The sequence below is a fragment of the Sabethes cyaneus genome, chromosome 1 (genome assembly GCF_943734655.1).
Source record: "Sabethes cyaneus chromosome 1, idSabCyanKW18_F2, whole genome shotgun sequence".
Taxonomy (NCBI): Eukaryota; Metazoa; Arthropoda; class Insecta; order Diptera; family Culicidae; genus Sabethes; species Sabethes cyaneus.
In genome coordinates, this window is record NC_071353.1 from 165,081,215 (window position 1) to 165,102,195 (window position 20,981).

Consider the following 20,981-nt stretch of genomic DNA (forward strand, 5'->3'; position numbering starts at 1 on the left):
CCTTCTTTCGGCTGTAGCTGATTATAGAGCACTTGGAGACACTGATACTGATCCGGTTGCATACACACCAACCATAAAACAAATCGATTAGCTTCTGTAATTCGATGCAATCAGCGACTGAGCAAACAGCAAGGTAGATTTTGAGGTCATCAGCATACACGATTCTGCATCCTGGAGGGAGTACCATGCAGACATCGTTGTAATAAGGAGAAAATAGCAAGGGTCCGACGTTGCTGCCCTGAGGCACACCTGAGGTACTCCGGAAGCCGGAAGACTCAGTACTTCCCAATTTCACAGAAAGACAGCGGTTTTCAAGAAAATATTTCAACCATCGGACAAAAGCAGCAGAGGCACCGAGATGCTTTATTTTAGCAAGCAGTATGGTGTGGTCAACTCGATCGAACGCAGCTTTGATGTCAGTATACACCGTGTCGACTTGTGCTCCACCTTCCATATGTTGTAGACAAAATGAGCTGAACTCCACCAGATTTGTGCTGATCGAGCGACCAGGAAAAAGCCATGCTAATCAGTGGAGATGTATTGTGCAAAACTTCTGTGCAGCGAGCCACCAATGAGGATCTCAAATAATTTCGAGCCAGCGCAAAGCGACGTAATTCCGCGGTAATTGGCAATATCGTTTTTGTTTTCCTTTTTGAACACGGGAAATATATAGGATTTTTTCAAGCATACTGGAAATGTTTCCTGAAGAAGCGATTGGTTAATAATAAGCTGCAGAGGTTTTTAAAGAGTAGATGCACAATTTTTCAGTATAATCGACGGTATTCCATCCGGCCAGGGAGACACCGATGATTTCAACTGCTTCAAGGCAGCTTCAACTTCATTTTGCGTGAAACTAGCTATGTTTATATCGCACACGTTTGCAGGAACGAACTTTAGAGCTTCCTGGACGTCAAGGGCTGAAGTACTGCTGGTGGCGAATACACTAGAGAATTGCTGAGCAAAAAGATTACAGATGTCTTCAGTATTGCTGGCAGATAGATCACCTAGTGACATTTGGGCAGGAAGTCCACTTTCCTTGCGCTTCTCGTTAACGAAAGACCAAAAACGTTTGGGATTTAGTTTAATGTGTTGCTGCTTTTGCAAAACATATCTCGAGTAAAGATGGCGGTTATGTGTTCTGTATCGACGACTGGCTCTAACAAACTCTTGTTTGGTGATCTCGTTCCGTAAACGGGAGTACTTCTTCAGCGCTGCAGATCTCTTACGTTTTAAACGACGAAGCCATGAATTTGACCAGGTTGGTTTCCGCATAGTCCTGGGTCGAGGGACGAAGCCGCGAAAGAATGATAAGAGCAGTTGGTTAAAAAGGGATACAGCCATATTCACATCAACGCCATCCAGGAACGACCAATCCGTTGAATGCAAAGCTTCGTTCAGGGCAGAAAAATCGGTGCGAAAGAAATCAAACTCTCGTTCGTCAGGTACCTCTTCGTATCGAATGAGAGGTGGACAGCTAAGAGTGATAAGTATTGGAGGATGTAACGGATCAATTTTGATAATGGCTTCAGGTGGTTGAATTACATTGCAATGATTGACTGCATTGACATTATCAAACCAAGTCCAGGGCCCGGTTACGGTTATTCGTGAATGGATTTATCTGCTACATGTCGAGTAATGCCATACCATCTACGAGCGCACTGTTTGCAGCGGTGAATACTGGTTAGTCTGATCGATTCGAATTTTTCCAGAAGCTGGGCAATTCCAACGAAGGCCGGGTTGGTTGTAATCACCGAACAGTAGGTGAAAGTCTAATGGTCCTAGTTTCTCGGATAACGTGAATGCAGAATCTATATATCACTCGACGCACTTCGGCGAAGTAGAGAAAACGGGGGGAATATAAACAACGCCTAGACAGATAGTTCGATTGCCTCCATTCACATTAACCCAAAGCTGTTCAATTGCACGATCATCGACAACTGCTGATTCAGACGAACTGTATCGTTTTGAAACTGCTATAAGCACACCTCCACCTCTTAATTTGCCCGAGCCAACGGGGTCGCGGTCATTGCGGTAAACATTATATTCCATTCCAAACAGCTGCGGTGAATGGAACCGGTCATTGAGCCAAGTCTCGGTGAGAATCACCACGTCAAATTCAGCATCGCTGCCTGAGATGAAGAAGTCGTCGACTTAGGTGCGGAGTCCTCTAACATTTTGATAGTATAGGCGAATACAGTCAGATTTTGGAAGGGTGTCCATAGTAGCAGAAGGAGGGTAGCAGCGTTCCTCCACCGCAACGTCAGCAACTGCCAATGGGGCCAACGTGTCGCTACCGCCATTCAGGCCATCCACAGTGCTAGAACCATGAGACAATTCAGGAAAAGAATGGCTCGAGACTTGATCGTACTTGCCTTGGGTAAAGCGACGGAAGACCCCTCCTCCACACCCACACACAGGGACAGGACGATTGTTGAGCGAAGACGGGAAGAGCGCGACTGTGCCAGGGGGACTTGGGGCTTCCATGGTACCAACACTATTGCGTCCCGGAAACAGAAATTCAGGTTCAGGTAGATTATGAGTCGTCAGGTCAGGCTGATAATGGGTCGTCTTGTCAGGCTGGTAATAGGTCGTCAGGTAGCTGGAACTGGTGAACGGGTCACAAGCTGATATGGTCGTTAAATTGTTGTACTTGCCATTTTTCTCAGGCTGGAAGACCACTGCTCCAACACCACACACAGGACCGGGACGACTGATGAACAAAGGCTGCAGTAGCGTGACTGTGATGGGTAGATCAGTGGTTTCCATAATACCAAAATCGTTGCGTCCCAGTAATGAACCAGTACCATCCACGGAAGATTCGGTTGATTGCTAAATCGAGTAGTTAACCATTTGCCGGGCATTCTTCAGACGGTTCTGATAAACAGGACAGTTGACGCTCCACGCTGAATGGTCGATGCTGACCTCCTTATCCTTCGGAAGGTTACGTTTTTTGTTCGTTAATTCACAATTCACGCCCTTTTCGAACGAGGATACGCAATCTTTTGCTTCATGATCTTCAGCACACTTCGGGCAGCAGAAAGGATTATTGCAGGAAGACGCCTTATGTCCGTACTTCGAACATTTGAAGCAGCGCAAAACATTAACTTCTTCGACCACTCTGCATCGATCCCATCCCACGTTGACACTTTCCAGATTTATTAATGTTTCGAATGTCTGGGCATCAGTCTCTAGGACATTTTTGTAAACATACAATTGCAGAAATGCAGTCTTTGATCTGAATGATCTGATATTGTTCTACGTCACCTTTTCGTACAACCCCTAGGGCTGTATATCTTGTAGTTTTTTTTTAATTTTCGTACCATCATCACTGTAAACAAGCACTGACGAGATAACCAAGAAAACTGGCAAGCCTACTGAGATGAATTTGAGATTAGTTTATGGGACATAGCGTGGCTTGAAAGTTGAAACGTCAACTTTTCGTTAGCTGCAGCCTTCTTCACGAGCGCAGGCGCGTGCGGAAGAAAAGTACCCAAGTGAAGCAGAGTCATCCACAATCTTAATTTCGGTGGATCACATTTGTTTACAGTTTCGAGTGAAGTGAAATGCAGCTTTGGCGCTAGTGAAAAAGTTGAACGTTTTGTATGGGATTTTTATGGGATTTCATTCTCAAAAAATACTCTTCTTGGTTTTTCTATCAGTTTTGAGTATGACGAAGACAAGCTTGAGTAGGAGCTTGACGAAGAGTAACTACTTGAAATTTTGAGCTGTGATTCAACCTATTTCCACTCTTTTCATAGTAGTTGGGTAGCTCTTTGACACGGCTCAAAGAATACATGCATAGATTTTTGTAAATAATTGCTGTCTGTCCATGATAAACGAAAGAAATATTGCTTATGACGAAGTGAATTTTCATTGGACGAACTCCCGCTGGAGCATGAAAAATTGTTCCATTGAGAAATGTACGTTCCGAAATATTTTTTCAGGCTAAATGGCTATACATGTACAGGCAAGATGTGTCAGATTTATCTGGTGTAAAAAACTTGAGTATTGAATGGATTAATTCTTATAAAAACTCGCAATAAAGTCTGGATCATTTTTACGTATGACGAAGAGGGTCCGTAACCCTACTAGCAATTTTTTGCTCCATATCAAGAAGACTCTATGATATAATTGATTAAAAGTAGTAAAATATGTTCCAAGCACTCAGCTGTTCGCTTACATAGGCTTGTTTTCATAGCAGAAAAACCAATCGATGATTACGTCAAAAACTAACCTCACTAATTGGTAACCGTTTTTGGCATTTACACACGCACTATGACAATATATTTACTATACAGGCAGAGAGCTGGCACGCGCAAGTGACCGTGAACGTGTCGCTTCACATCTTGCATATCACCTTTCCGGTTCCTCCCCACCACTGCTCACTGCAACCTGACTCATCGATCCCAGGGAGCAACCGTAAGCTCGCTGATAACGTCATCGATTAGCATACCATGCTGGTGTAGCATAACGGAACGAACGAGCTATCAGCTATCACACAGATACTATAGTAGCGCGTATGGAATTCGCGACCGGTTCGAAACTATACAAGGGACCGTCCCTAAAAGTCTACACCGCAACCTCAAACGGAAACCGCATCGTATTGCGTAGAAGGTACCCTGCTAATTGAACTGGCCTGCAGGTCTTTCGATCTATATCAATCGATGCTGCCAACAACGACTAGCACAAGCTTCTGCGTCCCCCGCTGTGCTGTGATGCGGGATTGTATATGGGAGACCGACGTCGTAATCATCGTAGCAGGCGCAGGCGGCACTGGCTGGTGGACGTGGAGGGTGACACAAAATAAACATGTTGCTGACACACACAGCAGATAAACACACGACGGACGGACGACGGTGACTCTCCCGCACACATGAGAATTCCACCACTCTGCTGGCAGGCTGGTGTTGTGTTGTGACCGTTGTGACCCGTGCTGTGTGGTGTGGAACGACGGAATATACGGACGCAATTGCAATTTCAGCAGTCGCAATTAAGTCATCAGTCGAAATAGTGGCGGCGGTGGAATTCGGTTCGGATTATTTTTACCTGTGCGTTGAGGAGAGCCCCAAACCAGCAAACCAACAACCAACCGCGTCGAAATGTCTCGCGATGAGTTCGAGGAGCTGCTCTACTACGTGGTAGAGCTGAAGGACAAACTGAATGCCAAGCTGGACGAGCAGTGTGCCAAAATAAATCACCAAGGTTCGATCATAAATCAGCAAGGCCAAATTGTGGACGAACTTTGCTGGCAGCTGCGGGAGCTCAGCGAGAAAACCCGCGAGCTGCGAGCGGAGAATCGACGGCTAACGGAGCGGTTGGATCGGTTCTGTCCCCGGTGCACCGGATGTCGGTGCGAGTCTAGTACGTACGAGAATCATCTCGCCGAAAGGTATAACGAGCTGTCGATGGAGGTCGAGTGCGGGGGCAAAAAGCAGGCTTGCTCCTCCGCCACCACCGTAATTAGTGATTGTAGTGATAAAGAGGTTAAGTCGATTGAAGACCAACTGCAGGAGCCGAATAAAGTGGACGGCTATTCTCAGGTGACAAAGAAACGCGATACTAACACCTTGAAAAAGAAGTGGCTGTTCGGAGGGAAAGGAGAAGCGACGAATGGGAATCCCACAAAGTCGCTACCGGTGCAGGCCAGAAGCAACACCGTGTGGTATCTGGACGATGTCAGCATCTACGAACCGATCGAACTGTCCGCTAAGCCATCAACCCGTGCGCAGCTGGAGAAAATCAGTGCCGAAGTAATGTCCTCAAGCAGCTGTGCACCGAAACCAGCTCCGCGAAGATTGTACGCAGCCCATGCCGTGGACAATCTGGCCGAATATTTTGGCGAACAGACGACCGACCAGGAACAGACCAACAGTATCAGCAGTGACGACGCGGGTGTTTTGCTGAGGCCCACTCGAATGAAGCAGTTCAGTTCGGAGTCACAACGGGGCAGCAGTAAGGTGGCCTGCAGTCAGATTTCGGTGAGTCGTAAAACGTTGGCCATTGTTAGCGCGGTGGTAAAGTCCGCTAGCTAGCTGATAGCGTCCTAAATGACGATGATAAGGTTAGAATTGCAAAAGCTGCTTGCCTATAGCGGAGCGGTTGAGTTGTTTGGTCTGCGCCTTCGGCGGCGATAAAAGTGTGCAACCGATGATGAGTCAGCGTGACGCTTCTTCTCCTAATAGAGATCGTCAATTAATTGAATGGAATGAATTTTTAATCAACGTTCTCAATCTTGTTATTCTATACTAAAGCAGTGTTCAGCTTGAGGTTGTGGTGTTGAGGCTAGAGCGCGTTCACATTACTCTATTGGATGCACTTTGTAGACCATTTAAGAAATCAGGTTAAAACTTTAAGAGCGAAGCATGCCATGGTTTGCGAATAAATGTCAGACTGTTTTGCACTTGAAATGTCAGCCAGCATGTGTAGTTCTTGAAAATTCTACCCGTCAGCTGAGCGAATTTATTTGTTACATGGTTCCACTAGTCGTCCTTTAAAAGTTTACCCGCGTAGATGAAAAGCTCGCGTGTTCGATTCTCTGCCTCTAGGAGGCAGCCACCTTAACCTCCAACGGGTAGGGGTGTTTAGAAATTTAAATTTCATTTACGCAATCCTTACCAGTTTAAATATTCCGAGATATTACTATTCGTAGTGTGATAGAGTAGACTGCATTTAAATAACCAGTATTTTCTTGTCCCCCACTAGGATCTGGAGCAGTCCTACCTGCCGACCGAGCAAAGCATCGCCGCAGAAAACTTTGTTCGATTCACAATCAACAGCCGACCGGCAACGACGGCTGTTGCTACCGGTGCTGCCGAATCAGGAAACGTGCCAGACAACCGCCGGCATGCAATCCGTTCCTACATGTGAACCGCTCGCCGTACAATTCGTACCGTAAACAAGAAATTAGAATATCGAATAAGGAATAAAACCGCGCTCGCTTTACACTGTCAGACAAACTGTTTGTCAATGAATTGAGACTCCCTCCCTTGTTATAGTTTAGTTAGAATATAACACAATCGCGGTCCAATTTATTCCCCAACACTCAGCCCAGCAGTAGGTGAAGGCCGCCAAAGCAATATGCAACACACCAACTACTAAAGGGTTGCAATTTTTCTGCACCCTCGCTCCAGCTACGGCGGCCGCCCTTCCTAGCTGTCATACAAGAACCGACCGAACCGAACATCCACACGATGGCGGCATGGGTCAAGGCAATTGCACACTTCTGAACGGGTTTTCTCCTCCGCGTTGCTGTAACCCTATAGAAGAGCAGCACGTTGACGATATTATTAATATTATTTTTATTGGCTTACACGTACCTAGCTAGCTAGCTACCTATGTGCGGCATGCATGCACAGTTTGTCCACTTCCGCTGGAAGTGTGTCACGCGATTGCTCGGACACAAAAAAAAAATCTCTCCCGTCCCGGTTGTACATACTTAGTAGTTTTTCACTACGCAAAAGTTGAACATCAGCTCGGGTTTAGTTTGTTGCAAGCAATCCTCAAATTTGTAATAATAGGAAAACTTTCCGGAATGAATGTTTTTTTTTTGTTGGTGGAGGAAAAAATTACCTCTTGATTATAAAGGGAATTGCTTCCAAAGTACACTTCAAAACCTGGATCATCAGCGAGAATGGGGTTAGATATCAAAAAGAAAATCGGAAGCGATGTGTTCTGATGCTGAACGCGACCGCACGGCTAAGGTAGTACTACGGTAGGTTTTAGTAACAACGGGACTTGAAATTGGACTGCAATTTAAACTTGGATTTAGTTTTAGACTGAGCTGCTCGAGCTACAACATCTGGCCAGGCGCATGAAGTAGCAGAATCAGCATGTACGAGTGGTCCTCCTGATAACGATATTTGAACTGGATAACCACCGATAAGGTTCGACTTACGGTCTTTTCCGTGCAAGTTAACTTGTAGAAGAATTTCTAATACTGTTAATCTGTTAAGAAATAACCTGACGTAGTCCTACGTCAAAAAATTGGAAGAATTCAGAAGAATTTGATTTTGAGATGATTCAGCTCGAAACATCGCAGATGCTGTTAAATGGCCCGTCTTAACAATCGTTCTATCCTGGTTCAAAAGAACCAGAGGCTCTACCATCTACACGGATGGATGCAGAAGTCCACATCCACACTATTTTGTGTGGAGCTTCTAGTATGGCAGGACGGTTGTTAAACTTCCGCAGAAAATGTACATCGAGGACGATGTAATTTGTCAGGATGCCCGAACTGTAGGAGATATTAGTATATATAAGAGTGATATTAACTGTAAAATAGATCATTAATATTCGAACAGTTCACGAATAAACGTTGTCTTGAATAAATGGCTACATTTGAATGCTGGATTGTTAGCTTGCGCTCATATTACCCTCGAACGAAGGTTTCCAGCAATTTTAGACAGCGTGGCGTGCTTTCTGCTATCGAGAGCCTCGACTCTCGAGGTGGCCTAGTCACGTCCGGCTTTGGAACCGAGAGCATTATTGGTTTCGCGATCAGAAAGTGACCGAGTGAACTAAAGGTCAACGATATTGATATCATCACCAGTAAAGAGAGAGAAAGATCTAGTTAACAATTAACGATGCTTTCAATGTGAGTGATCACACTATAAAAATCGTCCAAAGTATAGAAATTGGCAGTAAAGATCCGCCGTAAATGGAAGTTGAACGACCCCGGTCTCCCACAGGCCTCCGAAATGTGGAGAACGAGCAGAAATAAAGCAAAAACATATTCTACAATCGAAGTAACAATCATTCCATTTACCTGTCGTTGTTTAACCGATCGTGTGGTTCGGAACGATTTCAAAGCCTTATAGCGACGTACATCTTAACATTGGCTTCCTTTCATAGAAATGAGATGTGACGGTAGGGAACGTGTCGAGCCGTGTCGAATAATATCAATAACATCAAAACGCTGTAGAAAATTACCTAACTGACCGATCCTCTTCATTTTTCAGACAATAAAATATAACCTATTAGTAAGCTTTTGGCATATTTACTTCATTCAACTTCAATACCATAACCTTACGCTTAAACTCCTCTCAAAAAGTTTTGTACAACATCTGGCAGCAGTTTCTTCTGTACGGAAACTCACTTTTTCTTCATGTCTTCCTCAGTTTAGATCTCCTTGGGATGTTTTTGTAGTGCCTGCTTCATAATAACCCAGTATTTCTCGATGGGCCTTAATTCCTGTGCCTTGGGGGGTGCATGTTCTTCGGTACGAAAGTAACCCCGTTGGCTTCATACCACTCCAGAACATCCTTTGAATAATGGCACGAAGCTAGATCCGGCCAGAACATCGTAGGTCCCTCGCGTTACTTCGACAGAGGAAGCAGACGCTCCTGTAGACACTCCTTGAGGTAGATCTGCTCGTTAACAGTCCCGGTAGTCACGAACGGCGCACTCCGTTTGCCATATGATGTATTTCTTGGCAAATTTTGAAAGTTTCTGCATTCTTACTTCCTCCGGAATATCAAACTTGTGCTGGGCGGTGAAGTACAGTAGCCACGGAAGCTGCCGAAAGTCCTCCTTGACGTAAGTCTTATCATCCATGATGAAAGAGTTGAGGATTCTCCAGGTGTTTGCGCAAAACAAATTCGCGACGTAGTCACCCGAATGACGTCATTTTTCCAATTTTCGAAAAACTGACCGCAATAAAAATACAGTGTAAACAATATAATCTAAACTGCTTCTACCCAAATTTTCCGTGGTGCAATTCCCTTTATGGGACACCCTTTATTATGCACTTAAACAAAGGGTCAGTTTTTTAACGAACGTAGACTTCAACGGATGTTCTTCTTCTGAGCTCCAAAGCGTTCGGTTGAAAGTAACTGACTAGTTACTCTGACCTTACCCCTCCGCAACCACTATCTGTCGATTAACATGAGAGACAAACGCCTGAGTCGTTCTTGCTTTCGAAGCTACCTGAGAAATGTCGAGCGAAGATTGAAACGTAACCCTAAATCTTTTTGGAAATATGTCAACGAGCAACGGAAAGATGACGGTCTACCCTCGGTTATGTTCCTGGGTGATAAAACGGCGAGCAACTCTGAGTAAATTTGAGAACTGTTCTCGATGAAATTCTCCAGTGTATTTACTGATGAAAGTTTGACGATTGCAGACATATCCACAGCGACCGAGTGTGTTCCTTTCCTGGGCCATTCATTGAACAACCTCACCATCGATGAAGTGATGGTTACATCGGCCACCGCGACTTATCCGTTTACTCAGGTGTCTTTCCCTCAGCATGAAAATCGGCTTACATGTTCCCTCTGCATAAAAAGGGAAATAGGAAAAACGTAGATAACTTTCGAGGAATCTCTGTTCTAAACTCAATTTCGAAACTGTTTGAGCTCGCCCTGTTTGAACCAGTATTTGCATTTTTCAAACAGTACATCTCGGATAACCAACATGGATTTATACCCAAGCGCTCCACGAGTACCAATCTCTTGACTCTTACATCCTACATGTTGAATAGTTTCGATGCTCGGTCGCAAACAGATGTCATTAACACTGATCTTTCGGCAGCTTCCGACAGATTGAACCACCAAATCACTATTGCTAAACTGGATAAGCTTGGCATAGGTGGTCCGTTGCTGCGTTGGTTCCGTTCATACTTATCCGATCGCCACTCAAAGGTAAACATTGAGGGCAGTCCCTCTGGGTCGTTCACTGCTCATTCTGGAATACCACAAGGCAGCCATCTCGGTTCTTTAATATTCCTTATCTACTTCAATGACGTCAACTACCGGCCTAAAGAACCGCGACTCTTGTTTGCTGACGACCTCAAGTTATACTCAGAAGTCGAAAATCTATCCGACGCCGCTGTCCTCCAGGAGGAACTATCGACCTTTGCCAAATGGTGTGTCGACAACCGCATGCTGCTTAACCCTCTAACGGGCAACACCGTGAAAACGTCAGGCTAATGACTATTTTATCATGAAAGTACACACAAAAAACCTTAAGTTCTGATTTTTGTGCAAAAATAATTATCTGGAGGAGCGCCAGGTAAGAAAAAGTTTAATTTCTCTTTTTCTTTTTTCATGTCTAACGCTCTGCCCAGGTATTTCTTCAATTCAGATATATTACAAAATTAAAATAATGCATGAAATTTACTCAGAGAAACATTTTTTAGGTCAATCATTTTGTTCTAGATGTCCTTTTCCTTCAAAAGTAAAAAAGGGAATATTCGCGCATTAATTATTTTCGGAATTTTTCGGAATATTTGTTTTTGAAAGATGATAACTTTTGAATGCATGGTCAGAATGTTATTAGAATGTGGTCAAAATGTCAAGAAATTTGTTCTGAACACATTTTGCATATTGCCAATTAAAAACAAATTTCGTAAGCAAGCGGCTCTGAAGCTCCAAAAGCGAAGGCCGTCTACAGACGGTCTTACCCGTTAGAGGGTTAACCCCAAGAAGTGTGAAGTCATCACATTCTCTAGAAAGCTGAGCCTGTTCGCTTTTGACTACAAGCTGTCAAATACGCCATGATTACGTCGCGAAAACTGCGTCAAGGATCTGGGGATACTGCTCGACTCTAAACTTACATTCAAACAGCACATCGCGTTCAGCGTGGACAAAGCCTGCAGGAACCTTGGCTTCATTATGCGCATCGGCAAGAACTTCAACGATGTTTACTGCTTGAAAGCTCTTTATTGTGCATTAGTCCGCTCCAATCTTGAATACTGTGCTCCAGTTTGGAGTCCCTACTATCAAAATGGAGTTAGCCGAATCGAGTCAGTGCAGCGGAGATTCATTCGTTTTGCTCTTCGGAGACTTCCGACACTTTCCAGCTGCCAAGCTACGAACAACGCTGTAGGCTCATCGACCTAGACTCCATTCATTTTCGTCGCGATGTAAATAGAGCAACAATTGTCTCCGATTTATTGACCTCGCGAGTGGATTGCTCGTATATATTGGAAAACCTTGAAATTCACGTCCGGAGTCGTACATTGAGCAATAGCCACTTTCTACACGTGCCGAATCGACGGACAGCACACTAACTACAGCAGCTTCAGCACGATTACCGGTCCCCTACGCCACTTTACCCGTTTTTACTCCAGCTTCGAATTTGACGTCGGCTGTAACGTGCTGAAAAATCGCTTTTTATCTAATGACCAAACATGGTTAAAAGGACTCAAATATAAACAAAGAAGAACAACAGCTTCGTAATTACTAGCAATAACGAATTCTTTGTCCCGGCCTCGCTCTATCACGAGACTCGGTAGCGTGGCCCCAGAAAGTCGACCTACCTTACTACAAACATTCAAACTATTGGAATATCCAGCATCGACCTAGGCGACGAAACAAGCCCGCACGACGGTGGATCGGTGGACTAGAAGGAACCGTCCTACGCGAGACTTGAGACAACGTACGACAGCTGCTCGCCACGGAACATCAGGATCGTCATCAGAGATATGAACGCCCAGGTCGATAGGGAAGAAATGTACAGAGCGGTGACAGAGGACTTGATAGTCTGCACACCGACAGGAACAATAACGGCCAACGAGTTATAAACTTCACAGCTTTTCCGTGATCCGAAGTACCTTTTTTGCCACGCAGAGATATCCACAAAGCCACCTGGAGATCGACTCACCAAAGTACAATGAACAAGATTGACCACGTTCTTATGGAAGGCCGATTCTTCTCTAACATCACGAACATACGTTCCCTACGGGGAGGCGGATCGGAGAGGCCGCTATCGCGGGACTAGGTGAACAGCCCCGAAGAATACAAAATTATTGGTTTGAATGGGAATACCTACAAGTGGTGAAGAGGGAAAAAAAGCTTAGAAAAATTAGCTCAGCATTGCCACTAGGGAGAACGTGGCCAAACACCGGCAAGCTAGGAACCAGTTGTGGAGGAGTAAAAAGTGCCAAAAGGAGGACAGAAATAGTGAAGAGTCAAAACATTTGTTTCGAGCTAATGACATGCGCAAGTTTTACGAGAAGGTGAACCAATCTCGTAAACGCTACATACAGAACTCGGACATGTGTAGAGACGAGGAAGAAAATCTAATCAAGAACGAGCGCGAGGTAGACGGCAGGTTGAAGAGTTCTTCGATAAACACCTCAATGGCGAAATCGCACAAAGAAGCGAAACGGAAGTCAATGTCCCAGCACATGATCTCCAAGAAGTCGAACGAGAAGTCTGGTTGCTGAAGACCAACAAAGCCAATGGTAAAGACCGCCTACCGGCAGAACTTAATAAACTCGGCCAGAGAAACGCTGACAATGGCTGTACACTGGATAATTTCCAAGATTTGGGAGAAGCTATCGGAGGAATGCATTGAAAGAGTGGTTTGTCCCATCTACAAGAAGGGTGATCGGCTCGACTCCTGCAATCGCGGTAAAACGCTGGCAAACGCCGCCCACAAGGCACTCTCCCACATCCTGTTACGCTGGCTGTCACCGATAGCAAAAGGTTCCGCTACGAATTATCAGACGAGCTTCACTTCGGATAAAATTTTCACCATCCGATAGATCTTGCAGAAATGTCGGAAGTACAACGTACCGAAGCATTACATCTTTATTGATTTAAAGCAGCATACGATACAGTCGATCGAAACCAACTATGGCAGATAATACACGAACACGGGTTTCTGGATAAACTGACGTCTTGGGCCATATGTTACATGGTCTCACCAAGGTTATTCCGGTGTTCCTTGAGCGACCGCAACATGGTTTTTTTGATAATTTTGTCAATTTTTTTAAATCTGAAACATGTGGATTTTAAAAAAATAAATCATCGACTCTGACCATAATATATCTGTTACAAGAGTGAAAATACCGACACTCAAGCACGAAAAATATGCAGTTCGCATAGTCCATACAAATACTGCAAAAAAACGAAGTGCACATTTTTACAATTACAATAGATCAAAATGTTTCTAAAAATCTAAGCATATAAGAAGGTTTTATGAAGATTTTATAAATCATAATTTTATAAAAACTTTATCAACCAATATGTGCATTTGTTGCCAAATTCGATATCCTACTGTACTGCAAAAAAAAAGAAATGCACATTTTTACATTTTACATTTACAATAGATCAAAATGTTCCTAAAAATCTAAGCATTAAGAAGGTTTTATAAAGATTTTATAAAACCTAAGATTTAATAAAAACTTCATCAACCAATAGGTAGGTACTTTTAATTTTGATCATCCCTAATTCTTCGAAAGAGCGACTATGGCAACGAACGCAAACAATATGCATTGGAAACGAGCCCACTCGAACAATAATTCGAATAGAGAACAAAGGTGTCTTGCTTGCACAAAAAATACAAACAAAAGGCTACCGGGCAGCTTGTACCTATCATCTTTTTTTTTCTATGACAAATGCACAACGCTTCTTACTTGATTCTAGCTTATACTTGCACATTGTGTGTAGATACACAAATCTATCTAAAATACACAAACTTGTCAAGCTTTCCCGGATGGCTGGAACTTGTTTGCTTTTTTCACTCTCTAGCTGTCTGCTAAATTATCCAATTAGACTTACCTTATTCAATGCAGTGGTAATTTAATATCGCTTTTCAGCTAAGCCCTAAGCTGCTGGTGCACGATAAATCGCTTAGTACGTAATAGTATGTAGACAAAAAGTAACCACCACAACACTATACATTGCTTTGCACTTGAAGACTTGAACAGATGAAACTATTTAGCCTATCACAACCAATAATTACGTTCACTAATTTTAGTAATCAACCAGCAAATCTTCACCGTCCACCTGCCTTTGAATGCTGACCTTGTCCACCGGCATTAGCTTAAATATATTCAACCATTTTTGGCACAGTTTTTTGTAAACCCGTAAATTGACTCTTCACTCAGTTCACCTTCATGCAAAAGAAAAACAAACTCCACTTCTCGATCCAACCTCCAACTCCAACGAACCGACAGACTGACAATGACAACTGAAACTGACTGACTGCTGGTCCTCTCTCTTCTGATGCTACTGGACTGGCCGACGGACGAAAAGAAGAAAAGAAAACTGCGATTTTCGCGATATTTTGTTAAACTGACAGCAAACACGATGTGGTGCCCGGTCTGCCTGGTGCTGTGCGTCGGTGCTGGCAAGTTAGTGCGCTCTAGTGGTGTCCGAAAATTTCAACTTTTCCACCTACTGGTGGATTGCCATTTGCATTGCCATTGATCTCACACACACTTAAACGATTCGGTAAAATTTACCGAAATCTAAACAGCTGAACGTTCGGTAACGTCGATTGGCACCATCGAAATTTTTACCGAACGTTCAGCTGTTTAGAATTCGGTAAAATTTTACCGAATTCGGTGCTTTTTGTTAAGTGTGCACATCAAAGTTTTTTTTCTAGAGATTTGATCCTAATTGACAAATAGTGAAAATTAGAAAATTTATCATTTGGCAAACAATGTGGTACTCGAACTAGTGTTAAGGTGCGTTTAGAACTCACGTGTTTAGATGGCGACTTCCGACTTCTGTCATTATCTATTTATTTATTTATTTATTTATTCCCTAACATCATCGGACTACTTGGTCTACATGATAAATTTACTTTACATTAAATTACGCAAACGACACTTAAAAACTTCACAACTTATCGAAAAATCAAACAGATGATACACATTGTTAAAACAAACACACATTGCACGGATAGGTTCGTTTTGTCCATACATCGTCCGATGATAGGGCAGGCGTAGAAAATCTGTTGAACGCAGAAATCTTGATGTGGCAGTGATGCTTAATTTCGCCAAGGTGTTCGGAGCATCAATTTCACCACAAAGCAACTTCGCAATAAACATTGCTCGCAAGTCTCTTCCCAAGTAACATTTTTGTTGTATAACAGCTTATCAAGCACTTGTACCACGGAAATCAGCTGTACAATAGTTTAATAAGCTATTATACAACAAAAATGTTATCAGGTATATCAGGTATCAGCATCTTTGGCTCGAGCAGCACGTTCCTCACAATCATGTGGAAGATTTGTGCCTTGCCCATCTTGCCCGTGTCATCATTTACCTGATGAGGACGGGAAGGAAAACAGGAGGAATAGGAAGGGGTGGATGAGGAATTTGGACAAACACAAACATATATATACCGAGAGATTTTTGTACCCCCGAAGGGATACTGCAATCCTTGGTAGTTAACTTATCAAAAGTACACCCCCTGGGGGGTATACTCATGATAAATAAGAGCTTATAGCTCAATACCGCTTTCGGTAAGGAACATCAAAATGTCTCGTAATTTTAGTTTCCTAAAATCCGATTCATTTAAGACGTAGGATCCAAAGATCCTATGACGCAATTGTGCTACTGCAGGACAGTTGCAAATTACGTGATATGGTGTACCGTAGTCGGATTCACATAAATTACAATGAAACGATTTAGCTCGCTGAATCGTAGCCATATGATAATTTAGCCTGCAGTGACCAGTCAGTGATCTGACAAGAATACTGCAATTTACCTTTGAGTGTTGCAACTACATCGTCGGAAATTTTCCTTTCCATGTAGCCTGACATCCAATCCTCTCTAGGAGGAAAGTCACTTGAGAAAGTCCTATACGGGAAAGTACGCATGAGCGTTACATCGCTAGGAGCAAGGGCAAACTTGTCCTCAGCAACAATTTGCGACCACAATCGAGTATGACCAGTGGAACCGTCCACAGACTGCCAAAGGCCAATCGCGTGTAGTCGATAAGCACATATTAGTGCCTCTTGCTTCAGGTGGAAGTGTAGAGGTTTAATATTGAAAATAGCTTCTAGGGCGGCAGTAGGAGTTGTAGTAAATGCACCAGACATTGCCATTAAACACATCCTTTGAAGATGGTTTAGCTTTGTCTGGACAGTCACAACTTCCCCTCTCTGCCACCATACAAGACAACCATACGCCAGTATTGGTCTGACAACGACCGTGTATAACCAGTGTATGTATTTGGGTTTAAGCCCCCAAGAGTTGCCAAATGCTCGTCTACATTGCCCAAAGGCCATGCACGCTTTTTTAATTCGGAAGTCAATATTTGTGGACCAGTCAAGCTTGGAGTTGAGAATCAACCCCACGTACTTCACTTCGTTCACAACATCAACATCCGAATCGTAAAAGCGCAGAGCGCGAGCTCCATTGGTATTTCTACGTCTTGAAAATAAGACGATAGATGTTTTGCTCGGATTTACCGAAAGTGCAGTTTCTCGGCACCACGTTTCCACGACGCGTAGTGCCTGCTGCATTAAGTCAAATAATGTGCCTATGCACTTTCCAACTACTAGGATGAGATAGTCATCCGCAAAACCATATGACGGATAGCCTAGACTATTGAGTTTCCTCAATAGGCCGTCCGCCACAAGGTTCCATAAAAGAGGCGAGAGAACGCCACCTTGTGGACATCCACAAACACTTTGCTTCCAAATGCTTGCTTGCCGTAAGGACGAAAAAAGCAATCGGTTACTAAGCATTTGTTCTATCCACTTTATGATTATTGAAGGCACATTATGATAACGAGCAGCCTCCAAAATGGAAGCGAAAGATACGTTATCAAACGCGCCTTCAATATCCAAAAAAGTTCCTAAGCAAGATTCCTTTTGTGAAAAAGCAACCTCAATTTTATCCACCACATCATGTAATAAAGTGGTTGTAGATTTGCCACTTTGATAAGCATGTTGTGCTGAATGAAGAGGAACTTCTACTAAGCTTGTTTCGCGGATGTGGTGATCAACAATCCGCTCAAGTGATTTAAGCAAGAATGACGTTAGACTGATTGGTCTAAAACTTTTTGCTTGCTCGTATGTCGCGCGTCCACCTTTAGGAATGAACTTAATGGTTATTTCACGCCATTGAGTTGGGATGTACCCAATAGCAATACTACACACAAACATCCTTCTCAGAATGTGTTTGAAGTACTTGAATCCTTTCTGCAGTAGAATAGGGTATATTCCATCTGTTCCAGGAGATTTGTATGGAGAGAAGCTGTTCACGGCCCACTCAATCGCTTCAGTTGTGACAAGTCTCCGAGCAAAAGCCCATGAGTCTAAGCCACCTAAAACGATTTCTGGATCGTTTCGAACTTCAGGTTCCACACAGCCCGGAAAGTGACTATAAAAGAGACATTCCAGGATTTCATTGTCATTCGAACAGTATTCACCGTTCGAACTTCGAATGTTATTAACCTGATAATCTTTCGATTTTGACAGTATTTTATTAAGTCGACTTGCCTCGCCGAAACTGGAAACGTTGCTACAGAACCTGTGCCAGCTCGTGCGTGTTGAAGACCGTAGAGCCTTTGCATAGGCTTTCCGGGCCTGCTTGAAAGGCTCCACGCCATCCCTCCGACGTCTATTCCAGGCTCTCCTGCATCGTTTCTTTAGTTCCGCGAGATGAGAGTTCCACCACGGTTTTCCTCTAGTCGTTTTAATAGTTTTTAGCGGGCAAGCTACTTCAAAAGATTCCGCAATAAAAGATGTTGTGACATCTACAGCCACATCCAAGTCGATCGATGACTCAATCGTCGGTTCGAATCCTTGAAATTTCGTCGCCAGTTCCTCCTCAAAGAGTTCCCAGTCAGAAAATCTCGGATTGCGAAAGGTTGCAGCGTTCAAGGAGACACCCAAATGATCAAAATATATAAAGCAATGATCAGATATTGGTGTGTCATTTGAAACATGCCATTGTGCCAACTCATGACTGATCCTGTTAGAGCAGAGTGTTATATCTAACACTTCCTCTCTACCAGCTCGTATGAAAGTTGGACAATTGCCAATGTTGAGTATTCCAAGGTTGGTACTACTCAAATATTCCATCAAATCAGAGCCTCTCGGATTGATATCCGAGCTGCCCCAAATGATGTGATGGGCATTGGCATCACTGCCTACAATGAGCGGAAGCCCATTAGATTGGCAGTATCTCACCACATTTCTGAAATCGTCGCTGGGAGACGGTTCATCGTGTGGTAAGTATGCAGAACAGTAGACATAGCGCCTATGGACATCATCCACGACGAGTTCTACTGTGACTGCACAAATATCTCGAGTAGTCAACTCAGAGATAAGGCATGCACTTATTGACCTATGCAACAATATGCATGCCCTGGGCATCAAACGAGGATTTGTCATACCAGTTTTGCTGAAAGCAGCAAAGTTCTGGTTTCCAATATCCGTCGAATGAAAGTACCCCTTGCGAAAATACGGCTCCTGAACCAATGCGATGGTGACAGAGCCATTAAAAAGTTTTTCGCATAAATACAAATTTGCTGCCCGTTTGTGTTGAAGATTTATTTGTGCGACCCTAACTATTTGACTAGCGGAGTATATGCACAAACAATCTCCAACACAGATCAGACAGCAAATTGTAAGCGAACCAATTATATTGGCCAGAACGCACTTGGCGTAAAACCCATAAGGGAAATTGGGCAGGACTAATATGCTGTTCCCACGAAACGCAAGGGACAACAAAGATCGACCGTACCAGAGCCCCGCATGGCACAGTAGGGGCCAGATGCCCAAAGCACTCCGTTCGCGACTGGCATGTTTTCACCCCTCCAGCCACGGAAATCAGCTGTACAATAGTTTAATAAGCTATTATACAACAAAAATGTTACTTGGGTTCTCCTTTTCGCCAAAGTTTCCATGTCCAGAAGTATAAATTTTCGTTGTATGGCCTCAATTCTGTTGGACCAGATTGCGGTGTAGGGGCTCTAAACTACTGCAGCTGTTTCCAGTATCGAGCGCACTAACGCATAATATAGTGCTCTCAGGCAATAAGGGTCTCGAAACTCTTTGGCAACTCGCATGATGAAGCCAAGATTACGATACGCTTTACTGATTACGTTGCTATAGTGCACCTGAAACGTTAGCTTGGCATCCAAAAAAAACTCCCAGATCCTTCACAAGATACTCCCGTTGAATTGGTTGATTGTTTATCAGGTAACGATGCTCAATTGGAGATTTCCGTCTGGTGAAACTTACTACTGAACACTTTGCGACACTAATGTTAAGCCTGTGGTTGAGGTACCAACTCGAAAAAATATTTATGAGCTTTTGCAGGTCTTCGCAATCAGCAGCTGAACGGATAACCTTAAATAGCTTAAGATCATCAGCATACACAATTTTACACCCTGAAGAAAGTGCTGAACAAACATCGTTAAAGTACAACGAGAAAAGGAGCGGTCCAAGGTTGCTTCCTTGTGGGACGCCAGATGTGCTTTGAAAACTCTGAGACTCAGTATAGCCAAGCTTTACAGAAAGATGACGGTCGCACAGGAAAGATTTGAGCCAGTGAACAAACGGCTCCGATGCACCTAAGCGCTGCACTTTAGCGAGAAGTATAGAATGGTCAACGCGATCAAAAGCTGTTTTGATGTCGGTATACACTGTGTCAATTTGAGCACCATGTTCCATGTACTGGAGACAGAAAGAGCAGAACTCGACAAGATTAGTGTTGATCGAACGGCCAGGGTAAAATCCATGCTGGTCTGTACTGATATAATGCGCGACACTACGCTGTAAATAATCACCGATAAGGATCTCAAATACTTTTGAGCAGGCACAGAGCGACGTGATTCCCCTGTAATTTGAAACGTCGCTTTTGTTTCCTTTCTTAAACACCGGAAAGATATACGATTTTTTCCAGCTGTCGGGAAATTTCTGCTGAACTAGTGATCGGTTGAAAATTAGTTGTAATGGTTTCGATAAAGCGGCAGCGCATTCCTTTAACACAGTAGAAGGTATCCCGTCAGGACCTGGCGATGCTGATGATTTTAGCTTCTTCATGGCTGACATCACCTCGTTCACAGTAAAACTGGTAGGGCTTATATCACAAATGTTTTCAGGAACGAACTTCAAGGATTTCGAAGTCAGCTGGCTTGAAACACCGTTGACGAAGACGCTTGAGAACTGCTCAGCAAAGAGATTGCATGTAGTTTCGGGTGAGCTAGACAAGGAATCTCCGAGAAACATGTGAACGGACAAACCATTTTCATTCCGTTTTTCGTTTACGAACGACCAAAACCGCTTCG

The 20,981-nt window shown here is 43.6% G+C and overlaps 2 protein-coding genes across 2 annotated transcripts in view; one reads left to right on the forward strand and one right to left on the reverse strand.

Annotated features, from left to right (window-relative positions):
* Positions 1 to 14,887, reverse strand: part of LOC128745091 (protein retinal degeneration B) — a 93,566-nt gene extending 78,679 nt beyond the window's left edge. The window contains exon 1 of the mRNA XM_053842079.1: positions 14,505 to 14,887. The gene's annotated coding sequence lies outside the window, so the exon portion shown is untranslated. The remainder of the gene's footprint in view (positions 1 to 14,504) is intronic.
* Positions 4,945 to 6,943, forward strand: LOC128745106 (uncharacterized). The gene is made up of 2 exons (XM_053842100.1): positions 4,945 to 5,978; positions 6,703 to 6,943. Exons 1-2 carry the CDS (start codon positions 5,100 to 5,102, stop codon positions 6,865 to 6,867), a joined length of 1,044 nt encoding a protein of 347 aa, XP_053698075.1. The 5' UTR covers positions 4,945 to 5,099; the 3' UTR covers positions 6,868 to 6,943.
* Positions 14,888 to 20,981: the final 6,094 nt, after the last annotated feature.